Below are 23,630 nucleotides of genomic sequence, written 5' to 3' on the forward strand. Positions count from 1 at the left end.
AATAATGGGGGCCCATAGTCTAGGCGACCATTTTTGGGTGCATACAGTTATAAGTATTTCATTATACAAATTTTCAATTATGTAGGAAGCCCAATTTGATTTTTTTTGTAAAAGAAATGCATCTTTTATTGATTTTGAGAACAAGAAATAGTTGCATGCCTTAAGAATGTGGAAAAAAGAAAAATCTATAAAAATATCAGGAATGTTCACATTTGAGTGCTTCAAGTAGGAAATATACAACATTTTTAGGAAACCTCCCAAGTTCTACATTAACAAGTCAAAGCCCAATCCCACATTAGAAGCGGCAGTTCTTCTAAACTAACAAGAAAGCAGACCTCTTGAAAAGTTGCTTAACATTCTGTCTTTAACAGGAAACCAATTGCAGCCAATCACTTCATATAACATATTTATTTGCAATGTTTTTGCATTGTAAAGGCTGCAAGGATTCTGTGATGCCTGCTTTGAGAAAGCTCTAAATAATAAAATATAATAGCCAATTCTTTGTTGAGGCAATAGAGATCCCAAATATTTGTGTGAAAGAAATAATTTAGTTCTCATCTCCTCAATTTCACGTCCATTTTACTTGGGTGAATCCTTGAAATGGTATCACAGATGTTAGTGAGAACAGATACCACGTACCAAAAGCAGTCAGTAAATTATCCTTCATGAGTGCCAAACAATGCAAGCAGCTTGTCTGTAATAGGCTGCCAAATTCTCGATTTAATTAATCACTTTCAGCTCATGGAAAGTTTGTCAAGTAGTTGGCTTGCAAGCTGGTCCTTCAGTTCTTTTCCTATATACTTTTTTTCCTTCTAAACCTCTGTTTTTTTAGTTTAGTAGATTATATGAACACTTAAATAGCAATCAGCATTGACAGCTTATTAAATAGATAGACACTAATGTGAAGATAAATCATGCATAATATATTTTCTGATAATCTGAAGTAAATAATAGCAGTTCTATATTTCAGTATTAAGACAACAATGTTTTTTCGTTTTACAATAACATGCCAGTCCAAAGATCATTACATACCAAGACACTGTGTTTGCATGAGCTTGCACATCAACAACAATGTGATTCTTAAACCCCAACCACAACTCTCAAGACAATCAGTTCGTAGTATAGCTTGTTTCAGATCTGTTGCAATTTCAGTAAAGCCTGCATGGCACTTTAGTTGAATTCAATGTCTTTGGCAGTCCCTGTTGCACAATCTCAGATCTAAATGAATGCACCTATAGCTGTCTTAGGCCTGTACAACTTCTTATTGGAGATCACAACTATGTATGGCCCAGCTGTAGCTGAATATCAGTCTGTACAACACTTGAACAGTCCTATACAGCCAAAAAACTCAGATAATAAGATTCTAACATCCTCGTCCAGCATGTAGAAATAGTTATCAGACAGGTCTAGTTCGAACACTCTCATCAATGACTCAAAACAATCACTGCCAATTTTGGAACTTCTTGAAATAAAGTAATAACTATATTGCATAATCAGATTGTTACCTTAGAGTCAAAGCAAATCACAAATCCTCTTGACTGTGTCTCGCAACAGTGAGAAGAATGCTAGCATAGATGGATTTTGTCCTCCAAGCCCACAAGAGGAAATTTCCAAAGTTTCTCGAATTTTCATATAATAATATAATACCCAAGCATTTTGAAAGAGAGCTCTTCAATCTCTTTTATAACACTTTCTAAGAGCTGTTTCACTCATCTTCACAATGTGGGATGAACAAAATCACTTTTTTGGCATTTACTATAAATTTGGATTTTGCTTTTTCACCCTCTATTTTCTCGCGGCTGCTTTTTCGACCCTTATTTTGTCACGATTGTGTTTCCTTTAATATTTTTATGCCATATAACATGATTTTCGGTCACTTAAGTCCCCACTAACTTTTATTTATGCTTCCCTTGTATTATATGTTGGATTATAACCCAGAAATCAGCAAACAGCAATAACAAATAACCAGAAAAGGTGCAAGAGACACACAGAAATATCCTGGAAAAACCTTCAAGAATGAAGGGAAAAACCCACCCACACACAACAAAAGATCATTTTATTGATAATGAAATTTAAATGTACAATGCCTTTTGCTTGATGCGATATAAATAACATAAAGGTGCAAGAGACACAAAAATATCCTAGGAAAACCCTTTGAGAATGAAGGGAAAAACCCACCCACACACAAGAGAAGATCATTTTGTTGATAATGGAATTCAAGTGTACAATGTCTTTCGCTTGATGCGATATAAATAACATAAAGAGAGACTCTTCATATTCCAACCAAGATCTATTCAATTTCCAAAACATAACTCTTTATTACAAAAACTACTATTCGTATTTCCATGTCTTAACGCATGTTGAATGACACGTGTCTTTATACTTAATATTACAATTTGATAATAAGTGTCCTTCTCAATTGAAGGTAACTATAACAGTATTAACGCCTAGAGATAAAGATCTCTATCACAGCTATAATCTCCAACATTATAGAATAAAGGGGGCCATTTAATATAATATTTCCCTCAAACTATAAGACTATGCATTAATAAAGTTAAATGATTAAATTTAACTTTATAAATGGCTTTATTGATGCATAATAAACTATAGCAATGATAAATAAATGATCCTGAATGATATTGAGCAATTTACCATCAACACACTAGTGTACTGGAAGTCCAAATATATCCTTAATGAGTTATTATAAATAGTAAGTATGCTGAAAACTCCGCCTCAAAACCCTTCATAATGGTTTGCAATTGAAATTGCTCAGGCCAAATGTCATCAAGATCCCTTAGAAGTCTTGGTCAACCTATGGGGACCATGGAGAAATAGGCTAATGATAACATCATACAATACATTCTTGAAAAGAGGATATTACCCTATCAAATCGAGCATGAAGTTACCCTTTTCATGGTCAGATAGTAAGGTAAAAATGTCCTTGTTGTTCTTATCCATCCTGAAACTTTCTCAACGAAGGCACAAGAGAAGAACAAAATGGTGAAGGAGTACAAATATCTCTTTTAGTCTCCAAAGGAAGTGCCTCAACATTGCACAATCAAGCATACCATTGACTTGATACCATGGCTATCTTCTACTTAATGTTGTAGAACATTATAAACTACTACAAACAAAACATTTCTCATAGATAATCCAAATCTGATATATCGATTATCCAATCATTTGGTTAACCATAAAATAAATGTGTGGAAGTATAAATCAGAAAATCATATTAAAAATGACAATGGATGTATTTGGAGAAACCCTTTCAGGAGAAAATCTTCACCATAAAAAGGAGCTTAAATCTTTATTAATCTTTAAATCAAGAGTAGATAGTAAAAAAAAAAATTCCTTACAATTTGATAGCATTCTGATAGCACTTTTATACCTATTAGCAACACAAAATTTTGTTTGATGCATGAGATATATAGAGTTGAGTTGTGAGGGAAATCAGAAGTGGATTTCTAAATATAAGATCACCCAAAACCATGGTATTGCAAAAACTCAACGCTCTATGTGAAAATCAATACATCCATGAATAGAAAATGTAAGTTCGAAGCAGCTTTGACCACTACACTTTACGAGCATGCTTCTCTAAAAATGACCCACTGATATTTGGCCATTGAACATGTTGGACACACTTGATAAATGAATAAACCGCTCTACTCCCACACATAGCACTTAGGAATGGGGAAATGGTATGATTGAACTCTAATCTACTTGTAAAACTCCACCTTCCTGTAATAAGCCTGTTCATTTACTTAGATGCACCAAATTCTATGCGAAGGAGTTCTTCGACAATTTGTCAAACACTTAGCAAGCGGTACTAACACCACTGAAAATGTTCTCCCCATGTTGATTCGCAAATTTCCTTAACTCCGAGTTGCTAGGCTCAAAATAATTTAAAAGATAAGGAACTTTTCTGAATAACTATGGCGAAACCAATTTAGATTGCGAGGGAAGATTTGCACATTGTTGGCTTTGCTTAATGAATGCCAATAAATGCAGAAAAGTAATCACAAATTAATTCTGGAAACTATTGCAATGTATTTCTCGCTGGCAATTCCAATGTCTTACACAATTATTAATACTGGAGATTGATATTGTTAGTTTAAGCCAAATGACCACTGAATTACAAAGGATTCAAATAACATTTACAAGAGGAACCTGATTTTTGTGCAGAACAAGCCCTCCAATGTCACGTAGGCAGACAGGAACATATACTGCCACCCAAATCTAATCACAGTCCCTCTGAAAATCCAAACGCAGGCCTGCATTAATGAAGCGTATGTCGTCTTCTTGCATCCACAGGCTTCTATGGTCAATCAACACAGGCCCTGGTAACCAAATCGCAGGCCTAGAATGGTTGTGCGTAGGCCTCAAAACACAACAGCAGGCTCCCAGATTCCCAATGCTGCCTGCTATAACTCAACCACAGCCCCTATTAAATGAATTAAATGCACTTAATGATGAATGCAGGGTAAGTATTGAGTCCAAACACAGCCACAGATTATGAACACAGCCTGAAATCGCTGCACAATAATTTCCCTTCCACAAATCACAGGTGCTCACAATGACACAGCCGCCAATGATCTCCACCAATCACTTGATCTTCTCAGAATAAAATCACTCCTTAGGCACAGTACGAAACAGTAAGAGCGATGCCAAGTTGTTATACTTCAACAACAATTTGCAAAGCAACCTTCAAATAATCTCCAAAATTCAAAACCCCTAGCGAAGACAAAAGCAAGTAATTTTCAATTGGATTCAATTCCCATAAACTTTCAGCCCAATCGTATCCTCCAAAGCAATTGTAGTATGAAATGGAGATTCCACTTAATCCACGAAATAATTAAATCACTATACTTCAGCAGTGATTCAATACACTTATCAGCTTCAAACCCACATACTTCAGCAAGGGCATGCATATAAGTCATCAAGTATAGGAAACTCTTCACAAGCAACGAAGCAAAAAATCAATCGGATGCCTTTCCCTTCATAATGAGCTAATACTCATAATCCCCCGAAAGACACTTGTTTCCCAAATGAAACTCCACTTAGGAAGCTTCACCAACACATCACTTTATAACATAATAATAATAAAGTGCCATTTTAATAATATAAACTTTTTAATAATCAATTAATAATTATGAGCTCACAGAATAAATTGCCCCATCCAATGCGGGTGACGACCAACTGCCAGCATCACCAATTGCATTGCCAAATATGACAACTAGTTGGATTAAGACTTACTAAAAATAGTAAGTACACAATTAAGACCTTCAAATCTCCCTATCAGCTCACGAGGTTTGCTATGATGACTTGACTAAATCAACTTCAGGAGTTTTCTAGAAATGGGGACATTACAGTCCTTCTTCCCTAAGACTGCTTGTCCCCAAGCAATCTGACAACACACTGAAACCTCCCCTAGGATCCCATGAGAAACATGTGACATCCCTGCAATCACTGGACCAATTGTATTGCAACAACATCATTTGGACCAACAACATAACTTGTAGTGTAGCACCCAATACTTGCATTGATGATGTAGAAGTCAAGAAATCACGAGAAGACAACTCCATAGGAGACCTCAATTCACCGTATGCTTCCAATCATCCTACAAGCAGTCCAACTTAGATAGAGACGAACTCTACACCTGATGCAAATCCTGAACGTGTGAGTCAAATACAAGACCATAAATACTCATCACAGTATAAATTCCATTCTCACTATGACCATCCCCATTCTCATCCTCGTTCTTGTACCATATTAAAATGGACACACTTGCCTTTCAAAACCTTTTAGCACCTGTGGCATAATGACTTCTTTGATTGTCGATGGACCTGTGCTCGGTGCTCCCTTTTCCCTCTTTCCTTCCACCTTCTTCCTAGGATCTTTTGCTCTCCACTTGAGCTTTCTAAGGTTCCCCTATCCTCTCCTCTGGGATCGGGTTGACCTTGGTTGACCTAAACTAGTTAGGGTCAACCCATGTTGACCAGGTCGACCTTGACCCCAAGGACTATAGGCCCTATAGCCCGAAAGGCCTCGAGGATTCAATTAGTTGGATCCCACTCTCCAATAAGCCAATATTGTTTTCACACCCCAAAATTCATATATAAGGAGACTTACAGGCTTCATTTTCATAGATCCATAATTCATGATCAAGCATACTTCCACAAGAGTCAAGAATTTGCCTTTATATTTTGCATTCAAGGAGTTCAAGCATTCAAGCAATGGAGATTTTAACAAGCATTGAAGGATCCTTTGTGGGCATCTCCTCTTCAAAATCTAGCAATTCATTGTCCATCAAAGGAGGAGATCTACTTGAAGCATTCATCATCTTCTACCTTGGTGCACACTTACATCCATAGAACCATGATGAGATTATGGTATATCCATTGCAAATCATGGAGATACCCTATATTCACATATCAAATTCAAGATCTTCAACAGTATACAAGGCAAGAGCCTCATTGACAACGGTTTTAAGCAAGTTGAATCCTAATGTTTATCTTCTTTCAGTCATTTACTTTTACATTTATCATTTTAAGATTGATTCCTCAATCTAGGGCTTGACCAAAGCAAACCCTCATCCACCAAACAACAAAGACCTTCGTTTTCTATGTGCAGGAGTAGGATAGCGGAATTGCAAAGACGGATTTGGAAATAAATCCCCGAGAGCTTTTTGGAGAAGTTGGTTTGACTTTGTTAGTGTCCTTGGTACACAATGACCTCACATGAATTTGACTAGCCAAGTCGACCTTGACCTTGTTGCTTTTCTAGAAAAACCATTTTTGGGTTTTGTTTGCCTTTTCATTTTTTTTGGGAATCTACAATTTGATATTTGGAACTAGGCTTGGATCCATGCTTTTTGAAGCTAAAATATGTCTTCTATTACATCTTTCAAGGTGAGTCTTTCATACTTTATATCCTTTCATATCTCAGATCTATATCTTAATTGGGCTGATTGTGTATACTTAGCACCTATATCTACATTATTCAATCAATTAGTTCGATTTTGCATACACATTAGCAAACATGGGCCAAAGAGTGTATTGCCTTTCATTGCATTCTCCTTTATAATTCAAATTTAAATTTGCCACCCTTTCTCTTTTGGGTCTTGCTAATCTAATTTAGGTTTTAAAGAGGAATCATATTTGGGGATTATGTCTTTTTCTCTACACATACATTTTGAATGGCTTAGCAAGTAAAGTGGAGGCCTACATTCCATTAAAGCGCTTCCTTTTAACTCTTAAACAATGTTGTTGTGATGGCTCAATCTCAATCATATGAATATAAATTTGCATGCTACAGTTCACTTCTCCTTTGGCTTCAATGCACAAGTATGACCTTTAGAGAAAGACCCCTTGCACCAATATCAAAGATGTCTCCTCCTCAAGTCCTCTCTAGATGTATCATCACTTTTCCCCACTAACTTGCCCTTGTCCTCAACAATTGGTGGGGACATCCTATCAACAAGTAGAGGAACAAAGGACTGCAAAGCAAGCTTGCCTCGAGAGGATGACTCTAAATCCCTCGCTTTCTTCATCACCTCCTATAGGGAAGATTGCTCCAATGACTTGACCCATCCTCAGAGTGGCTTGACCAATCCCTCCATAAACATCACACATCTTTGCTTTGAAATATCATGCACCATCATTGAGAGCCTTTGGAGCTTACTGATGTAACCCTCTAATTCACCAGACTACCTCAATTGAGCCAACATACAAAATTACACTTCAAATCCTTTGTATCGAATCTCACAATCAGTCAATCCATCAACTCCTTGATAGAAAGTGATCTAACCATGTCGCAAAGAAACTAACACATGGTACCACTAGTCATGGGCCGCTCCATGTAGATGTAATACACCAAATCAAATAGTGTTCCCCTCAGTAACTGGACAAAATGCCAAGTGTTGGACTTGTGAACCCAAGTTTGAGATGTAACTCTCCTATTGTGACCAAAGTGCTCCAGTGTCATCTTGTTGGAAACCTCTCGTAAATCATTCTATCGAAGTCTTTGTCTCTCAGGTGCTAGCCTCACTCTAGAATGTTCTTGATTCTAAGTCAGGAATCTATCAAAATTCAAATGTCGCTTTATCACCTGTAGTAAAGCATCCCACTCTATAACGTGTGCCACCACGTCATCTATAAAAGAAGCAGCGTCAAGATCAACATTGACCGCATCCATCTTGGGTCTTAGAAACATGGGCCTCTGTGGCATATCATATGTGTTAGTTTGTCTATCAGCTCTGTAAGCTAACCATCCTCTATCCTCTACTTGAACCCAGTCTCCATCTTTGTACCTATCATCGTCTCAAGATCTATCATCAACTTGAGATCTATGAGAATCGACAAAAACATCTCGAGCCCTCACTCTACTTTGTCCCCGAGGGAGTGTTATCCGCTATAGTGTGTCAAAAAGTTGTTGCAACACATCTGCCACCTGTTGTTGTTTCACTGCCAAATACTAGAGTGTCTCTCTACCTCTCTATCGATCTCAGAACTTGTGCCAGCATCCCTATATCCCATACTAGTTGAACCAAGTAGACTATTAACATCCGTGTCACCAACAAAACCTGTAATGATCCAGGTTGATAATATTTGCGAATACTGTCCAATATGGTAATGATTTGAGTTAACGTCTGTGTATACCGTACAGTGGAGTGATGAGGTAATGTACGGTAGAATCAGTACGAGACAGTTGGGGGTCCGTACGGATGCAATGGAAGGGGCACAGTACGGTGGATGAGTGGATGTACGGTGGGAGAAAGTTGATGGCTGTACAGTGATTGTGGGAGCACGATCATACGGGGATAAAGGAGTGACCATACGGATTAAACAGTGAACGGTGGTTGGGTTTGGTTGGAGTCGTATGATGGGGTGAATGGTGTCCGTGCGTATGGAAATGGAAAGTGTTCGTACGACAGAGAGTTGGTAGCAATCCGTATGATGATCCCAGCAGGACGTACAGTGACTCCAGCAGGCAGTACGGTGCTATAACCAGTAGGCCGTACGGTGACTCTAGCAGACACCACAGTGATTATATCAAGCCGTACAATAAGAGTAGATTAGCACGGATGGATGGATGGGTGAGGAATGTGTAGTACAGTTGGGTATCTCGAACTAAAACATAGTCTTTCTCATGCATAGAAAAGGTTGATGAAATTCACACAGTAATGGAGACTTGAAAATGGAAGCACACAGAATCAAGTATATTGAGCCAATAAATATTCTTAAAAACTCTTCAATTAATAATTGCTGAAAGATGGTGCTCTGACTTGCCAGATCCGAGTGAAGTATTACATACAACAACGGAATGGGGTGAGGGTTGAATCCCATTGAAACCGCACAGGCCAAATAGGGAAAGTCTTTCACTTCCGAAATGGCGAACTACGGAGAACCCTAAACAGGAGTTTGTAGTACAAAGAAATAATTTGAAAATGCATACCTAAAGACTACCTACAAGTCGTGCTTAAACACCTATCGGGAAACTTTTCGAGGGTGTACAGAGATAGCCGACGGCGACACAAACTATGGAAACAAAATAAAAATGGGTCCGAGATACATTAAATCAATTGGCTCGTTACAAAAGTTTAATTTATTATTTATTTTATAATGGGAACATTACAGTCCTCCTATCCCAAAGTTTACCTGTCCTCAAGCAAATGCAATACCAGCTGCTGGAGAATGTGCTCGCCTTCCCACGTTGCGTCGTCCAACGGTAGGCATCGCCAACGTACCAAGTATTCCTTTACAGTGCGGTTTCGTAGGATCTTTTCACATACTTCAAGGATCTTTGTTGGTTCCAAAATGAGCTTCCCTTCTTCGTTGAGTGGTGGAAGGTCAGTAGCAACTGTGACGTTTTGCCCTATGGCTTTCTTCAGATAAGAAATATGGAAGACATTATGAATGCGGCTTCCCTCTGGAAGTTCCAGTTCGTACGCTACTTCACCAATGCGACGAACCACATGATAGGGGCCATAAAATCATGGCTTCAATTTTTCCTTTCCTATTCCCTTTAATGAAGATTTTCGATATGGCTGGAGTTGGAGATAGACCAGATCCCCCACTTCGAAACTCCTCTCTATTCTGTGTCTATTGGCTTACATCTTCTGTTGATTTTGTGCCCGCTGAAAGTTTTCTTTTAAGCACCTCAGTATGTCTTGTTCCTCTTGAAGCCAGTCCCTCGCCCTTGGTGCACGACTGTCACCCAGAACTGTGTCAATGAAGGAGAGGGGTTCGTACCGGTACAGAGCTTTGAATGGTGCCATTCCGATGGACATGTGGTACGTGGTATTGTAGCAATATTCCCCTAGATGGATCCATTTTACCCACATCCACTGTTATGCCGAAACGTAGTTCCGAAGGTAGCCTTCGAGCCATTTGTTCACAATCTCTCTGTCTGTTCGTCTGTGGGTGGTAACTTGTACTTGGCAATAGCTATGTCCCTGCTATCCGAAACAATTTTGTCCAGAAGATACTGATGAATTGTCTATCCCGATCACTGACGATGTTTCGGGGTAACCCGTGCAAATGAGAGACTTCTTTAAAGAATAGATCGACAACTTGTACAGCTTGAAGGTCAGAGGGGATGGCGAAGAAATTTGCATACTTTGTCAATCTATCAACCACCACGAAAATACAATCTTTTCCATTCACCTTGGGAAGCCCTGTTATGAAATCCATTGATATACTTTCCCGCTTATGTTCAGGAATTGGCAAAGGTTGTAGTAGCCCGATAGGAAGAGTATATTCGAACTTGTTTTGTTGGCAGACTGTACACTCTCTTACATACTGCAACACATCCCCTTTAAGTCCTTTCCATGAAAACCTTTCCCAAAGACTTCTATAAGTTTTGAGGAAACTCGGGTGTCCAACCAGAGGTGAGTCGTGTACTTCCTTCAAGATTTTCTGTTTCAATTTGGATTTTGGCAGCAAGTATATCCAGTCTTTATGGTAGATGATGTCATCCACCACTCTGTATCGATCATCATGAGTGTGGCCATCCATTATTTCACAGGCAAATGTATTTTTGGAATATTCCACTTACAGATGTGCCTTCAGTCAACTGAAATCTAGTCTAGTGAGTAGATGGTGGGTTTTCTGGACAAGGCATCTGCAACTACATTGTTCTTCCCTTTCACATATTCAATGTCAAAATCAAAAGTTTGAACTTTGCTTATCCATTTTTGTTGCCGTTCGTTCAAGTCCCGTTGCTCCAAAAAATATCTTAGACTGTTGTGATCCGTACAGACGACAAACTTGGCACCTACCAGATACTGCCAGAACTTGGTTAGTGCATGCACAATGGCCAACATTTCTATCGTAGATGGAATATGGGCGTTCTGCTGGCGTAAGCTTCCTGCTTTCATAATTGATGGGGTGTCTATCTTGCATTAGTACCGCTCCAATGCCTTCCTCGGACACATTGCACTCCAAAATGAACAGTCGAGTGAAATCAGGTAGTGCAAGTACGGGACAAGTGCTCATGGCCTCCTTTAGTTATCAAAGGTGAGTTGTGCCTTTTCATCCCACTGGAAAGACCCCTTCTTTGTTAGATCCGTTAAGGGTACGTTGAGCTGAGAGAATCCTTTAACGAACCTCCTATAGTAACTGCACAGCCCGAAAAATCCTCGCAACTCCGTAAATGATTTTGGAGGAGGCTAGTCAAGGATAGCTTGAATCTTCTCTTGATGCACTTGAACTCCGTATTTACTGACAACATGCCCCAAGTACAATATTTTTGTCATACCAAATTCACAGTTGGACTGCTTGGCGAACAGGGACTGTTCCTTCATGATACTTAGAACTTCATTCAGGTGCTTCAAGTGCTCCTCCCATGTCCTGCTATAAATAAAATCATCAAAGAATATCAATAAATACTTACGCAATTGTTTGTTGAAGATGCAGTTCATGCATGATTGAAATGTAGCAGGTGCATTGGTCAGTCCTAACGGCATGACCAGAAGCTCATAATGTCTGTATTGACAACGGAAAGCCGTTTTCTCCACATCTTCTTATGGTATTCGGAATGGAGATCTATTTTTGAAAAATTGACCACGTCATGCAGTTCATCCAACAACTCATCTATCCTTGGAATGGGATATCCATTCTTTATTGTTTTTTTGTTCAACACGCGGTAGTCCACACACATACGCATCGTCTCGTCCTTCTTTTTGACCAATACCACAGATGATGCGAATGGACTAGAACTGGGATAGATCCATCCTTTCTCTAGCAATTCCTGAATCGTCCTTTAGATCTCATCTTTGAATTTCTTGGGGTGGTGGTACGGCATGGTTATGACTAGCTTTGCTCCTGATTCTAACTCGATAGTGTGTTCAAACCCTCGATGAGGTGGTATGCCAGGAGGAATATCCGTAAAAACTTTATCATGTCTACTTAAAATATCTTGTAGTTCTTCATCCTATGGAGGGGTTTGATGCCCCTTTATAGGTTCCGCTGAGATAAAACAATGCGCAACCCACGCAATAGCCTCCATTCGATGCACAAAAACTTCATTCGGACCTTCATTTTCCATTCCTCAGAGGCAACTTTCTTTCCGTCAACAACAAAAGTGAAGTCCATCCGTTTGAAACTCTGAGTGTATTCATTGAGTGTATTCATTTTGCCAAAAAATAGCCTCCATTTGATGCGCAAAAACTTCATTCGGACCTTCGTTTTCCATTCTTTGAAGGACAACTTTCTTTTTGTCAACAACAAAAGTGAAGTCCATCCGTTTGAAACTCTGAGTGTATTCATTGAGTGTCTCCATCCACTGTATCTCGAGAATAACTTCCATGTTAGCAAGGTCCACTATGAAGAAATCCTCGATCATCGTGTGCTTTGCCATCGTGATACTTAGTTGAGAAACAAGGTGCGTGCAGGGCAAAAGTCCCTCCGGCAACTTTGACCTGAAAGCCTACATGCACCTCCGTAGGTAGACTTCTTCGCTTTACCAAGGATGAGTTTATGAAATTTAAAGTGGCCCCACTATCTAGCATTACCGTAACTCTTTGTCCTTGAAGGTTACCCTGTACACGGAAAACTATGCACCTCAGACTGTCGGCCAAGGCAATGGTTCCTCCACATTGTACCAAAGTTGCAATTCTCTCCGTATGGTTTAAATTGGCCATGTTGGTGTCATTGTGGGGTTGGTTATCTTCAGCTGACATTTCTTCCTATTCATCCTCATCATTGGACACGACCTCAATGTAATGGATCTTCCCCTTCCTGAGGCATTGGTGGCAAGGCTCCCAAGGTCCCTTGCAATTTAAACACAATTTCTTCCTCCAGAGTTCTTGTCTGGTAGCTTCATCCAACGGCGACTTCTTGGGTAGAGGTTTGTCCCTCAAAAACATCGGTAGTTTAGAGTGTGAGTAACTTCGAGAGGATGATGCCGATGACGATGCCATACTCCGCGCTTTATTGATTGCTTCCAACAGGGTGGCAGGATTGAATCCCTTTACCCAACCTTTTAGAGGTTTTGTTAGTCTATCCATGAAGAGCACTACCCGTCTCCTTTTGGAAATTTCTGTGACCAAGACGGAGAGTCTTTGGAATTCCGCAATGAACTGATCGACCGATCCAATTTGTCTCGGTTGTGCCAAATCTTTGAAGTTGAGTTCCAGATCCTTAACATCAAATCGCTCTATCAATCTCTCTGTGAATTTTGCATAAGTATTTATTTTATCATGCCCTAATGTGATGGTGTCGTGATGCCACCATTCGTGCGCAACTCCTTCCAAGTATAGTGCGGCAAATTTGATTGCTTCTTTTGGCATAGGATTCAGCTAGAAGTAGCTATCAGCTTTCATTACCCACGCTTGCACAAATATGGAACCCGATCCATCAATGGAGACAAGTTTACCTTACTCAACTTTCTTCTAAGATCATCGTTAAAGTATCCTCTATTTTCGCCTCCCGAATATCTCATTCTCAGATCTGTGTAATCTTTGTAGGATATATCTTCTTCAAGGTTTGCATTCTTCTAGTCTTCTCTCATCTCTTCGAAGGTTGGTTGTCTCCCTCCATGTTGTGCCTCCGTCTGCGGTGGAAAAGTCGGCATGGAAGGTCGAAAGCGTGCTAGTTGAGGGTTTGATTTACCCAATGCTGACTCCGCGTTGTGACCATTTTGTTCTCCGGATATTTTGTTCTCCACCAACTTCTTGAGAGTTTCTTCCATGAGTTGTTGCGTATCAGTGATTTGTACTTGATTCCTGGCAAGTTCCCTCAGTAGTCCCACAAGTTTGGCAGCAGTTGGTTCCAGTTCAGCAGCCATTTGATCAACAAAATGTGTCCTTCTCTTTCGGCTATAAACTCTCATTCACTATCCATAAGTTGACAGGATCGAAGCGCTCTGATACCACTGTAATGATCCAGGCTAATAATATCTATGAATACTGTCCAATACGGTAATGATCCGAGCTGACAATGTTTGTGTATACCGTATAGTGGAGTGATGAGATAATGTATGGTAGAATCAATTTTGGGGGTCCATACGAATGCAATGGAAGGGGCATAGTACGGTGGATGAGTGGATGTATGGTGGGAGAAAGTTGATAGCCGTACAGTGACTATGGGAGCACGATCGTACAGGGATAGAGGAGTGATCGTACAGGAATAAAGGGGTGACTGTATGGATTAAACAGTGTACGGTGGTTGGGTTTGTTTGGAGCCTTATGGTGGGCTAAATGGTGTTCCGTGCATACGGAAATGGCAAGTGTCCATACAGTGAAGGAGGGTTGGTAGCAATCCGTATGATGATCCCAGCAGGCCGTATGGTGGCTCCAACAGGTAGTATGGTGCTATAACCAGCAGGTCGTATGGTGACTCTAGCAGACAGTACGGTGATTATATCAAGTCATACAATGAAGAGTAGATTAGCACGGATGGATGGGTTGGTGAGGAATGTGCAGTACAGATGGGTATCTGGAACCAAAACACAATTTTGCTCATACACAGAAAAGGTTGAGTTCACACAGTAATGGAGACTTGAAAATGGAAGCACACAGAATCAAGTATATTGAGCCAATAAATATTCGTAAAAACTCTTCAATTAATAATTGCTGAAAGATGGTGCTTCGACTTGCCAGATCCGAGTGAAGTATTACATGCAAGAACAGAATAAGGTGAGGGTTGAATCCCACTGAAATCACGCGAGCCAAATAGGGAAGGTCTTTCACTTCCGAAATGGCGAATTACAGAGATCCCTAAACAGGAGTTCGCAGTACAAAGAAATAATCCAAAAATTCATACCTAAAGACTACCTACAAGCCGTGCTTAAATACCCATTGGGAAACTTTTCGGGGGTGTACAAAGATAGTCGACGGCGACACAAACTATAGAAACAAAATAAAAATGGGTCCGAGATACATTAAATCAATCGGTCCGTTACAAAAGTTTAATTTATTATTTGTTTTATAACAGGAACATTACAAAACCAAATTGAATATCAGAGTTGCTATCTCTAGGTGGTGAAGTACACCCTCTACAAGTATAATGTCGACTTGTAATGAATCTCCTGTTGCTATCCATGTCACTAGATACCAATCATTGATAACTTCAAAACTAAGCACTGATAAAAAAATAACCGAGTCCAATTCCTACAAGTTGGCAGGAAGCCACTTTGATAGCATTGTAATAACCCTGTTCGGTTATAGCTTAGACACCAAAGTCTATTCAAAGTAATTGTTTGACATTTTGTCAAACACTTCTCAAATAGTACTTAACACCACTGAAAGCATTCTGCCAATGTCGTTGATTCACAAATTTCCTTAACTTTGAGTTAAAAGACTAGAAATAATTTAAAAGATAAACCAATTTTCTGAATAACGTGGGCTTGTATTAATGAAGCACAAGTCCTCTTCTTGCATCCGTGGGCTTCTATGGTTAATCAACATAGGCCCTGATAATTAAATTGCAGGCCTAGAATGTGTGAATATAGGCCTTAAAACACAACAGCAGGCTCCCTGATTCCCAATGCTGACTGCTATAATTCAACAAAAACCCCTATTAGATGAATCACAAGCAATTAATAATGAACGCAGGGTAAGTATTGAGTCCAAATGTTGCCACATGTTATGAACAAAGCCTGCAAATTGTTGCACAATAATTTCCCTTCCGCAAATTGTAGGTGCTCACAATCACATAGCCGCCAGTGATCTCCACTAACTAGTCGATCTTCTCAGAATTAAATCACTCAGGCATAGTAGGAAACAATAAGAGTGATGGAAAATTGTTATACTTTAACAATAATTTGCAAAGTGTAATGGCCCCTTTTTTATAATACTTGACCTATTATCATAATAAGTGTCAATTTAAGAATTGTTATACATATTATCTAGTTTGGAACTATGATCAATTGAATTTAAAGGTTTACTGTAATTTCTTATGCAAAATTTGACTTCTTTCTCTAATACAAAGGTCATTCTTAGTTGGTAAATTTACTGTGCAAAGGTCGCTTGAAACAAACTACATGCAACGTCCCTTAATTGGGATAATTTGTCATGTGCCCAAAATTACTCCACCTTTCCCTTCCACAAACACCCTATCTTAAGATACCTTAGTACGAAGTAGAAACTGAAATTTTCATTTTAAAAATAAATATATTTTTAATTCATTTATAAATTAATTTTTTTTAAAAGATACATGTTGTGTATATATATATTCTTCTCATTCTTATATATATTATATACACATTTTTATTTCTTAAGATAAATTATTAACTATCTCAATCGTAAATACTTGTCTCATAATTTATCAACAAATTTATTGTAATATTTTACATATAATTATAAACTTATTTCATAAATTATATATATATATATATATATATATATATATAATTTCCTAATAATATTTTTATAGAATTAATTATACGACAAAGTATGGTTGCTGCTTATTCCTTGTTATTAATTATCTTATTAAAATCTCTTCTTAGTCTCCGTCATTTCCATGCAGCTTCCTTTTAACTTTAAAACTTTCTTTTTTTCTTGAAGTCATCACTTTTTTTATAAATATGTTTCATTAGGATTTATTCCGTAATAGTGGATCAAGTATGGGTATGTTTTATATATATCATTTTCGGTCTTTCTCCTTATTATGGCAATGTTTATAAATCAAAAGATGTTTCATAGTCCCTTTCTCGGCCTTTTTGCCCCCCCGGGTGGTATATTCCTTGTAAGACACGTTTATATGTACATGTATCCCTCAACCGCTATAAGGAAGGTCATGATGTTTGACTTTAGCGGTATTATTTCAGATCACCTTGTTATTATTAGAATGTTTGATGATATATTTTATGATTATTATAAATAATTTAATCTTAATCATGTTATTTTATTATTACAATGATTGACTACATGTCATTTATAATTAGTTTGAGATTAACATTTATGTTCTAATATTTAACATTTCTCAAATCATCATTATATTGATTTGGTAAAAAAAATATATTGATAATTATTTATTTGAACTATTATCTAATTATCTAAATATATCTAACTTATCTAATAATCAAATAGCTAGTATTTGCATATCTTTACAAATAGGACCATCCATTATGACTTAATGTTAGATTCCTTTATCGAAGGGGATATTACAATCCTACCCTCCCGAAATTGCTTGTCCTCAAGCAATTATGACTTTCATTTCATACGTTAAATTTTAACCAATTCACAACTCTATCTCAGTTTGATCCAACTAAGAGTTGATTGATAAATTGATAAGCATGTATGTATGCTACGAGAGCTTTGGTGGATTAGATGCTAATGAGATTGGTGTATGTAAGATTGAGGATGATTGATGATTGATTTGTGTTTGACAATTAAATTGCAGATTGTAGGTTGATTGTCAGCTTTCAAAATCTCAAGGTTGGAGCTATTTCCATGAGTCTCTTCATTGATTTTAGGCCATCACGAATTGTTTGATCGAGGGTGTCATATTTGAAAGATGTATGATTGGTCCTTATAAGATGATTTGTTTGAATGTATTATTGTTGCAATTTGTAATTTGTTCAATGAGATCTATCACTTGAATGAATTGATGATGATTATTTCATTTCAACTATTTGAATATTATCAAACTCATTTATATATTCGTTTCCTTTGAATAAGCATATTGATTGATTCACCTTTACGCTACAGGATGGCAAGATCATGCTCTGATACCAATTCTAGTGATCCTCTTTTTATAATACTTAACCTATTATCATAATAATTGTTAGTTTAGGAATCATTACACATATTATCTAGTTTGGAACTATAATCAATTGAATTAATAGAACTAATTTAATTTCTTATGTGAAATTCCACTTCTTTCTCTAATACTAAGGTCATTCTTAGATGGTAGATTTACTGTGCGAAGGTCATGTGAAACAAACTACATGCAGCATCCCTCAAGTTCTAACCCTAGTATTGGAATAATTTGTCATGTGCCCGAAATTACTCCGCCTTTCCCTTCCACAAACTCCCTATCTTAAGAGACCTTAGTACAGGGTAGAAAATGATATTTTTATTTTTAAAATAAATATATAGTTTTAATTTTAATTTTAAAATCAAATGGTATATAAGGAAAAGTTTGAATAACCAAAAATATATCGCTTATTAACATTAATCTTTCATAAAATCAGCTAAATTTAACATATTTGTTTGACAATAAAAGTTCTGAACCAATTTCGTTTCAAGAACAAGAACTTTTGTGCTATTTGTTATGAAAGATTGAGCCATAAAAAATCTGTGTTCACAGTTCATACATACAGTTTCACTTATAGCTTGGTATTCTAGGTAGTATTTCCTTTAAATTGTGGCTGCTATATTTTTTCTAGGCACTGACTAGTCTTGGCTTTGTGTGCAGCATGTTGCAGAACATCTAAGTACAGTATATTTATCACAATGTGAAAGTGGTAGGCAGTGTTTGTATCAAGGATCCACTCCACCAAATGGTTTTCCCAATTCGTGGGTATGTTTATACTTGCTTGATTAAGTATATGTTAAAAACTCATTTCCATTGTCTTTGATCTGTAGCGGATTCCTTGAGAAGTCTGAAGCCATTTCTGATGATCATCAATTGGTTAATTGATTATGTGTCTAATACATTTAGTGTCAAGTCTAAATAATGCTTTATAGAGCGATCCAGGCCTTTAGGGATTTAATATGAATATTGCAAAATTTTCTAATTAGGACGATAAAACAATGTTTGTGAGACGGAAAACAAATAGTGATGCATAATATAACTCTGAGGAATTAGGAGGTGGCACTCTAGATTTTACTATACACTCTCACTCTATAAGTTCGTTTGTACCTGACTTTTATCATTCTAGAATGGTGCTACCCACTGCACATCCGAGCTTACAATATTCAGGAATGGAGAAATTCATTGCTGGGACAGGGCCTATGATGATTCAGGAAATCAGGTATGCTTGAAAGAATTTATGAAAATATTTGTTTCCAAGTGTAAAATATCTCTACAGCATTTTTCTTCAAAAAAATGATATTTGAAGGCAACTTTAGGATGGCTAGCCTGAAATTCGTTGTCCTAAACAGGTCTGGGGTGTCACAAAAGGCCCATATGAGTTCAAGCCTGGATCAACATCAACCTTTGATGGCCCTTAACTGCCATTACGTGTGTTTTTCTCTCCTCGAGGGAAGTTGAAACTTAAGCCTTATTTCATGGAACAGCCTTATCACTGTGGTGGTTCTTTGATCAGTTAAATGGATTTGATCAATCAGGCAAATTTTTAAATTAGTTTGAATTCACCAGATAGAGATCATTGCAAATGGTTTAATGTATGAATGAGTCAGTATAAATTGTTTGACTAGATTTTTGGCTGATATTATAGAGCAAATGTATATTTGTAAAATAGTTTCTGCAGCAGTCTATCCATTTACATTGATTTTTTTCAATATATGAGCTTTGAAATTAGATGGAATTCCTTGATTTCAGATTTTCCAGAGCATGGATTGCAATCCTACTCTAAACTTGTGATTTTTTTTTTAAAGCATCCATGTTTGCATTCTCCTCTTCTTCCATAATCTCTCTCTTTCTTGAGCACATTCTTTGCTTTTGTGGCAGAAAGGTCATTCACATCCCTACTTCAATCTTGGACATAACGTATATTATGCATTGATAAGCAGCAATAAAAAACCCAAGGCTGTCAGAAAATGTGCTGTGAGATGAATTTCCAGAGCCAACTGCATAGTATTATTCTTGTGATATTGCTATCAGGATTGAACTGTTTAGTTTATTGAGTCAAACTCGTTTACCTATTTTTCATGAGTAGTGGTTAACACAAATCCATCTCTCATGAGAATGACTGGAACACTTAGCACACATTACATCTAGGTGATGCTCATAATGGGTGAAGCACTGGGCCTTCCCAGGAGGTCACCCATCCCAGTACTACTCCAGCTTGAGTGCACTTAACTATGGAGTTTCCTCCATGGTGGGATGGGTGACCTCATGGGACATCCCAATGCTTCACCCTTTTGTGCATCACCTAGATGCAGTGAGTGCTAAGTGTTCCATTCATTCTCTTGAGAGATGGGTTCATGTGAATTACTACACATGAAACATGAGTCGATGAGTTTGACTCAAAAAACTACACAGTTAAATCCCAATAGCAATATCACAATTTGACTTGTTTTGGAAAATATCACGTAGTTATCAAAAAAATTCTTTTTCAAACATTTCAAACCTCAATAATGGACTCTTCACTTGTTAAGTAGGCATCGGTTTAAAGATATAAATGGCATTGATAGATTCTTGTCATGTTTCTTAGATCAGATCAATGAAACTCATAAAACATCTGATGTTAAATGCTCATATTTTGAATTTTTTTTGTCCCTTCAATTTTGGCACTTTTTATTATTATTAGAACCTGGGAGTCATTGCTAGTTAAGAATTTTTTTTTTTTTTCATGTATATTGAAAGTATTTTAACCGTTACAATTAGAATGTTCATTTTTTGTTACTTGATATTGTATTATGCTCATATTACACGCAGCTTTTAATATTTTGTTTAAGAGTGTTAGAAATATATTACTGGTTTCTCTGAAATTAGAAGAGTAAAAAGATAGGAGACTTTTAACATTAACAAGTCCAAAGATGACCTATGGAAACACCAACCCTGCTATTTTTTTTTCGAAATACTGATCTGCTATTGAATTTGACAATTATCTCCTCCCATTTTCTCCACCTTCTCTTGGCTGACTAAATGATGAAAAGACGGTACTACTAAAATGTTCTGTACTTGACAGGGATGTCTTTGTATGCAATACAAATCTAGAATGATTTGTTTTTCTGTTTGTATTATCTCATGTATAAAAGATACAAATCCCCATCTTTTATAGGCCTTTTCCATTCACCTATTTCACACCAAAGCCAATGCAAGTTAGGCCTGAACTGTAAAATGAGTCTTTGACAGCCTCGGGATAGTGGTCTTGAAATAGATTTTAATTTATGGTTTTAGATGGAATTAAATTTATCAAGGTAATTTTTCTGTTCTTAACATCTATTTCCCACATAACCGTGTGAAGCTCATCAACATCAAAAATAATGTTTACTGTTATTAGAGCAAGCATTCAAGTGAATGTGCCACTTGTGTTATCCAAATGTAATTTGACTCATCCATTCTTTTATTTTTATACTAAGAAATAAGTAAAAAAAAGTGACAAGTACTAAGTTTTGTACTAAATGTATACAATTCATAAGTAGATGTGAAATAAAATGTTTCTTAATTTTTTTATTATTTATGTAAATTTATTATCTTATTTTTAGGTAAATATAAGATTAGAATGGCTAACTATAATGGTCTTTTGATATAATATATATTTTTATAATTTTATCTTTCTTAAATGCTATAGGAACAATTTTTTTTTTTTCCAAGATCGCTTAATGTGGACATTATTCTACAATATCCTTTTGTTTCAAGTTTTTTTTATGGAATCTTTTTAGTGTATAACTTTGTATGCAACTATCAAGGTCACATTGATGAACACAATTTGGCTATTGAGAGCACAACCATCAACACAAGAACATCAAGATTTATATGTGGGAAATCCAAACAAGGAAAAACCACGGCAAACACTTGTCTGTAGGGGTATTCACTAGACTCTATATTATGATTACAAAAGAGTAGGAGCTCACAACCTTAGAATACCAATCAAATGCTCACTAGAAATACTACAATGAATGCGAATAATGAAGAAGTCTCATTGCCTTACAATACAAACATGAGGTCATTGCTCTAGACTTGCATTTGGAGGCTCAATTCCATAGTAGCAAGATATAATAACAAACCCAAGTACTCAAGACTCATTGTCTCACAATACTAATCCCCTAGCTAATGCTACTAATGTGTCTAATATTGTCCACACTAGCAACAAACGTATTACTTTATTTTTATCTTGGCACTATCATTGAACTTAGCTCTACAAGATATAATAACAAACCCAAGTACTCAAGACTCATTGTCTCACAATACTTATTCTCTAGCTAATGCTACTAATGTGTCTAACATTTTCCACACTAGCAACAAACTTATTACTTAATTTTTTTCTTGGGCACTATCAATGAACTTAGCTCTACTAATTATTGAATTAGTTCACACATTTCACTTGTTTTACACACATTTTGCTAAGGCATTGAGACTCATTATATACAAACTAGATCGTTAGAGATTACAATAGGGTTGTTCAAATAAAAAAATGTATTACAAATAAGCTCAATGTCAACAACATCCAAACCAAGGATGCAAATGGATAAGTGCTAAACATTAAATACAAAGGTCCCATATAACATGAACCCATCAAAATAATTCATAAACATCAAGTGTAGGACCTAGGCCTAAATTTTATATTTCAACAATCAATAAATATGGCAACTAGATCTAAAATTGAAAAATAACCCATCCAAGAGGAAGACAAACCAAGATCACATTATTCATACCAAATGCTAGATCCACAATGAGCGACCCAAGCTTAAAAGAACAAAACCAATTGCCAATTGTAACTAAACATCCACACATATGGAGAGAAATGTATACCACATCACAAGTTGTATCAACATGCCACATTAGAAGTTGTCACAACATATTTTCAGATTAGAACATGTAAAAAGAATGATAGTGCATACGAGACAGTCTTTGAAACATGAGGAACACACTTTTGATTACCATATAATGCCACTACCAAGGCCAAACCATGAATACATTTGAATGAGTAGCAACACAACTTCAACTTTGATTTCCAAAAGAGGATCACTTTGGAAAGATAAATAACTACAACAATAAAATTGTTGATTGCAATATCTGTACAACAATAAACTTGTTGATTGATCCTTTCATGTTGATGTTGTTGATTCTCACGATAGAGCTCTCATGTGTGCACTCTGGGAAGATGCCATCAGTTTTGAAGGGCCTAACATGGCCCAGCCTAGTTTTTGGTTAAGGTATGGTTTTAAAGGTACCTTGAATCTTCACATGCCTTATATGATGTGGATTGTGTTAGTTTGTGGTTGTTCTCAACCTTGTTTGGTTCCTATAGAGGGTGAATTGCTTCCTATTGAAGTGGGTCTTCTTGGCTCTCTTGCATTTTAGATTTGGTTCACTGGTCTTTTGTTATACTAT

General features: G+C 37.0%; 1 protein-coding gene across 3 annotated transcripts in view; it reads left to right on the top strand.

Annotated features, from left to right (window-relative positions):
- LOC149538960 (chromophore lyase CRL, chloroplastic-like) overlaps positions 1 to 19,935 on the top strand; it is a 251,884-nt gene extending 231,949 nt beyond the window's left edge. For all 3 annotated transcript variants that reach the window (XM_089800353.1, XM_089800352.1, XM_089800354.1), the window contains 3 exons: positions 18,861 to 18,965; positions 19,327 to 19,419; positions 19,550 to 19,935. In XM_089800353.1, coding sequence (XP_089656479.1) covers positions 18,861 to 18,965; positions 19,327 to 19,419; positions 19,550 to 19,618 — 267 coding nt within the window. In that variant the 3' untranslated portion in view covers positions 19,619 to 19,935. The remainder of the gene's footprint in view (positions 1 to 18,860; positions 18,966 to 19,326; positions 19,420 to 19,549) is intronic.
- The last annotated feature ends 3,695 nt before the right edge of the window (positions 19,936 to 23,630 follow it).

Source organism: Cupressus sempervirens, chromosome 9, assembly GCF_028749045.1.
Source record: "Cupressus sempervirens isolate cs-2001-9-10 chromosome 9, ASM2874904v1, whole genome shotgun sequence".
NCBI classification, from domain to species: Eukaryota; Viridiplantae; Streptophyta; class Pinopsida; order Cupressales; family Cupressaceae; genus Cupressus; species Cupressus sempervirens.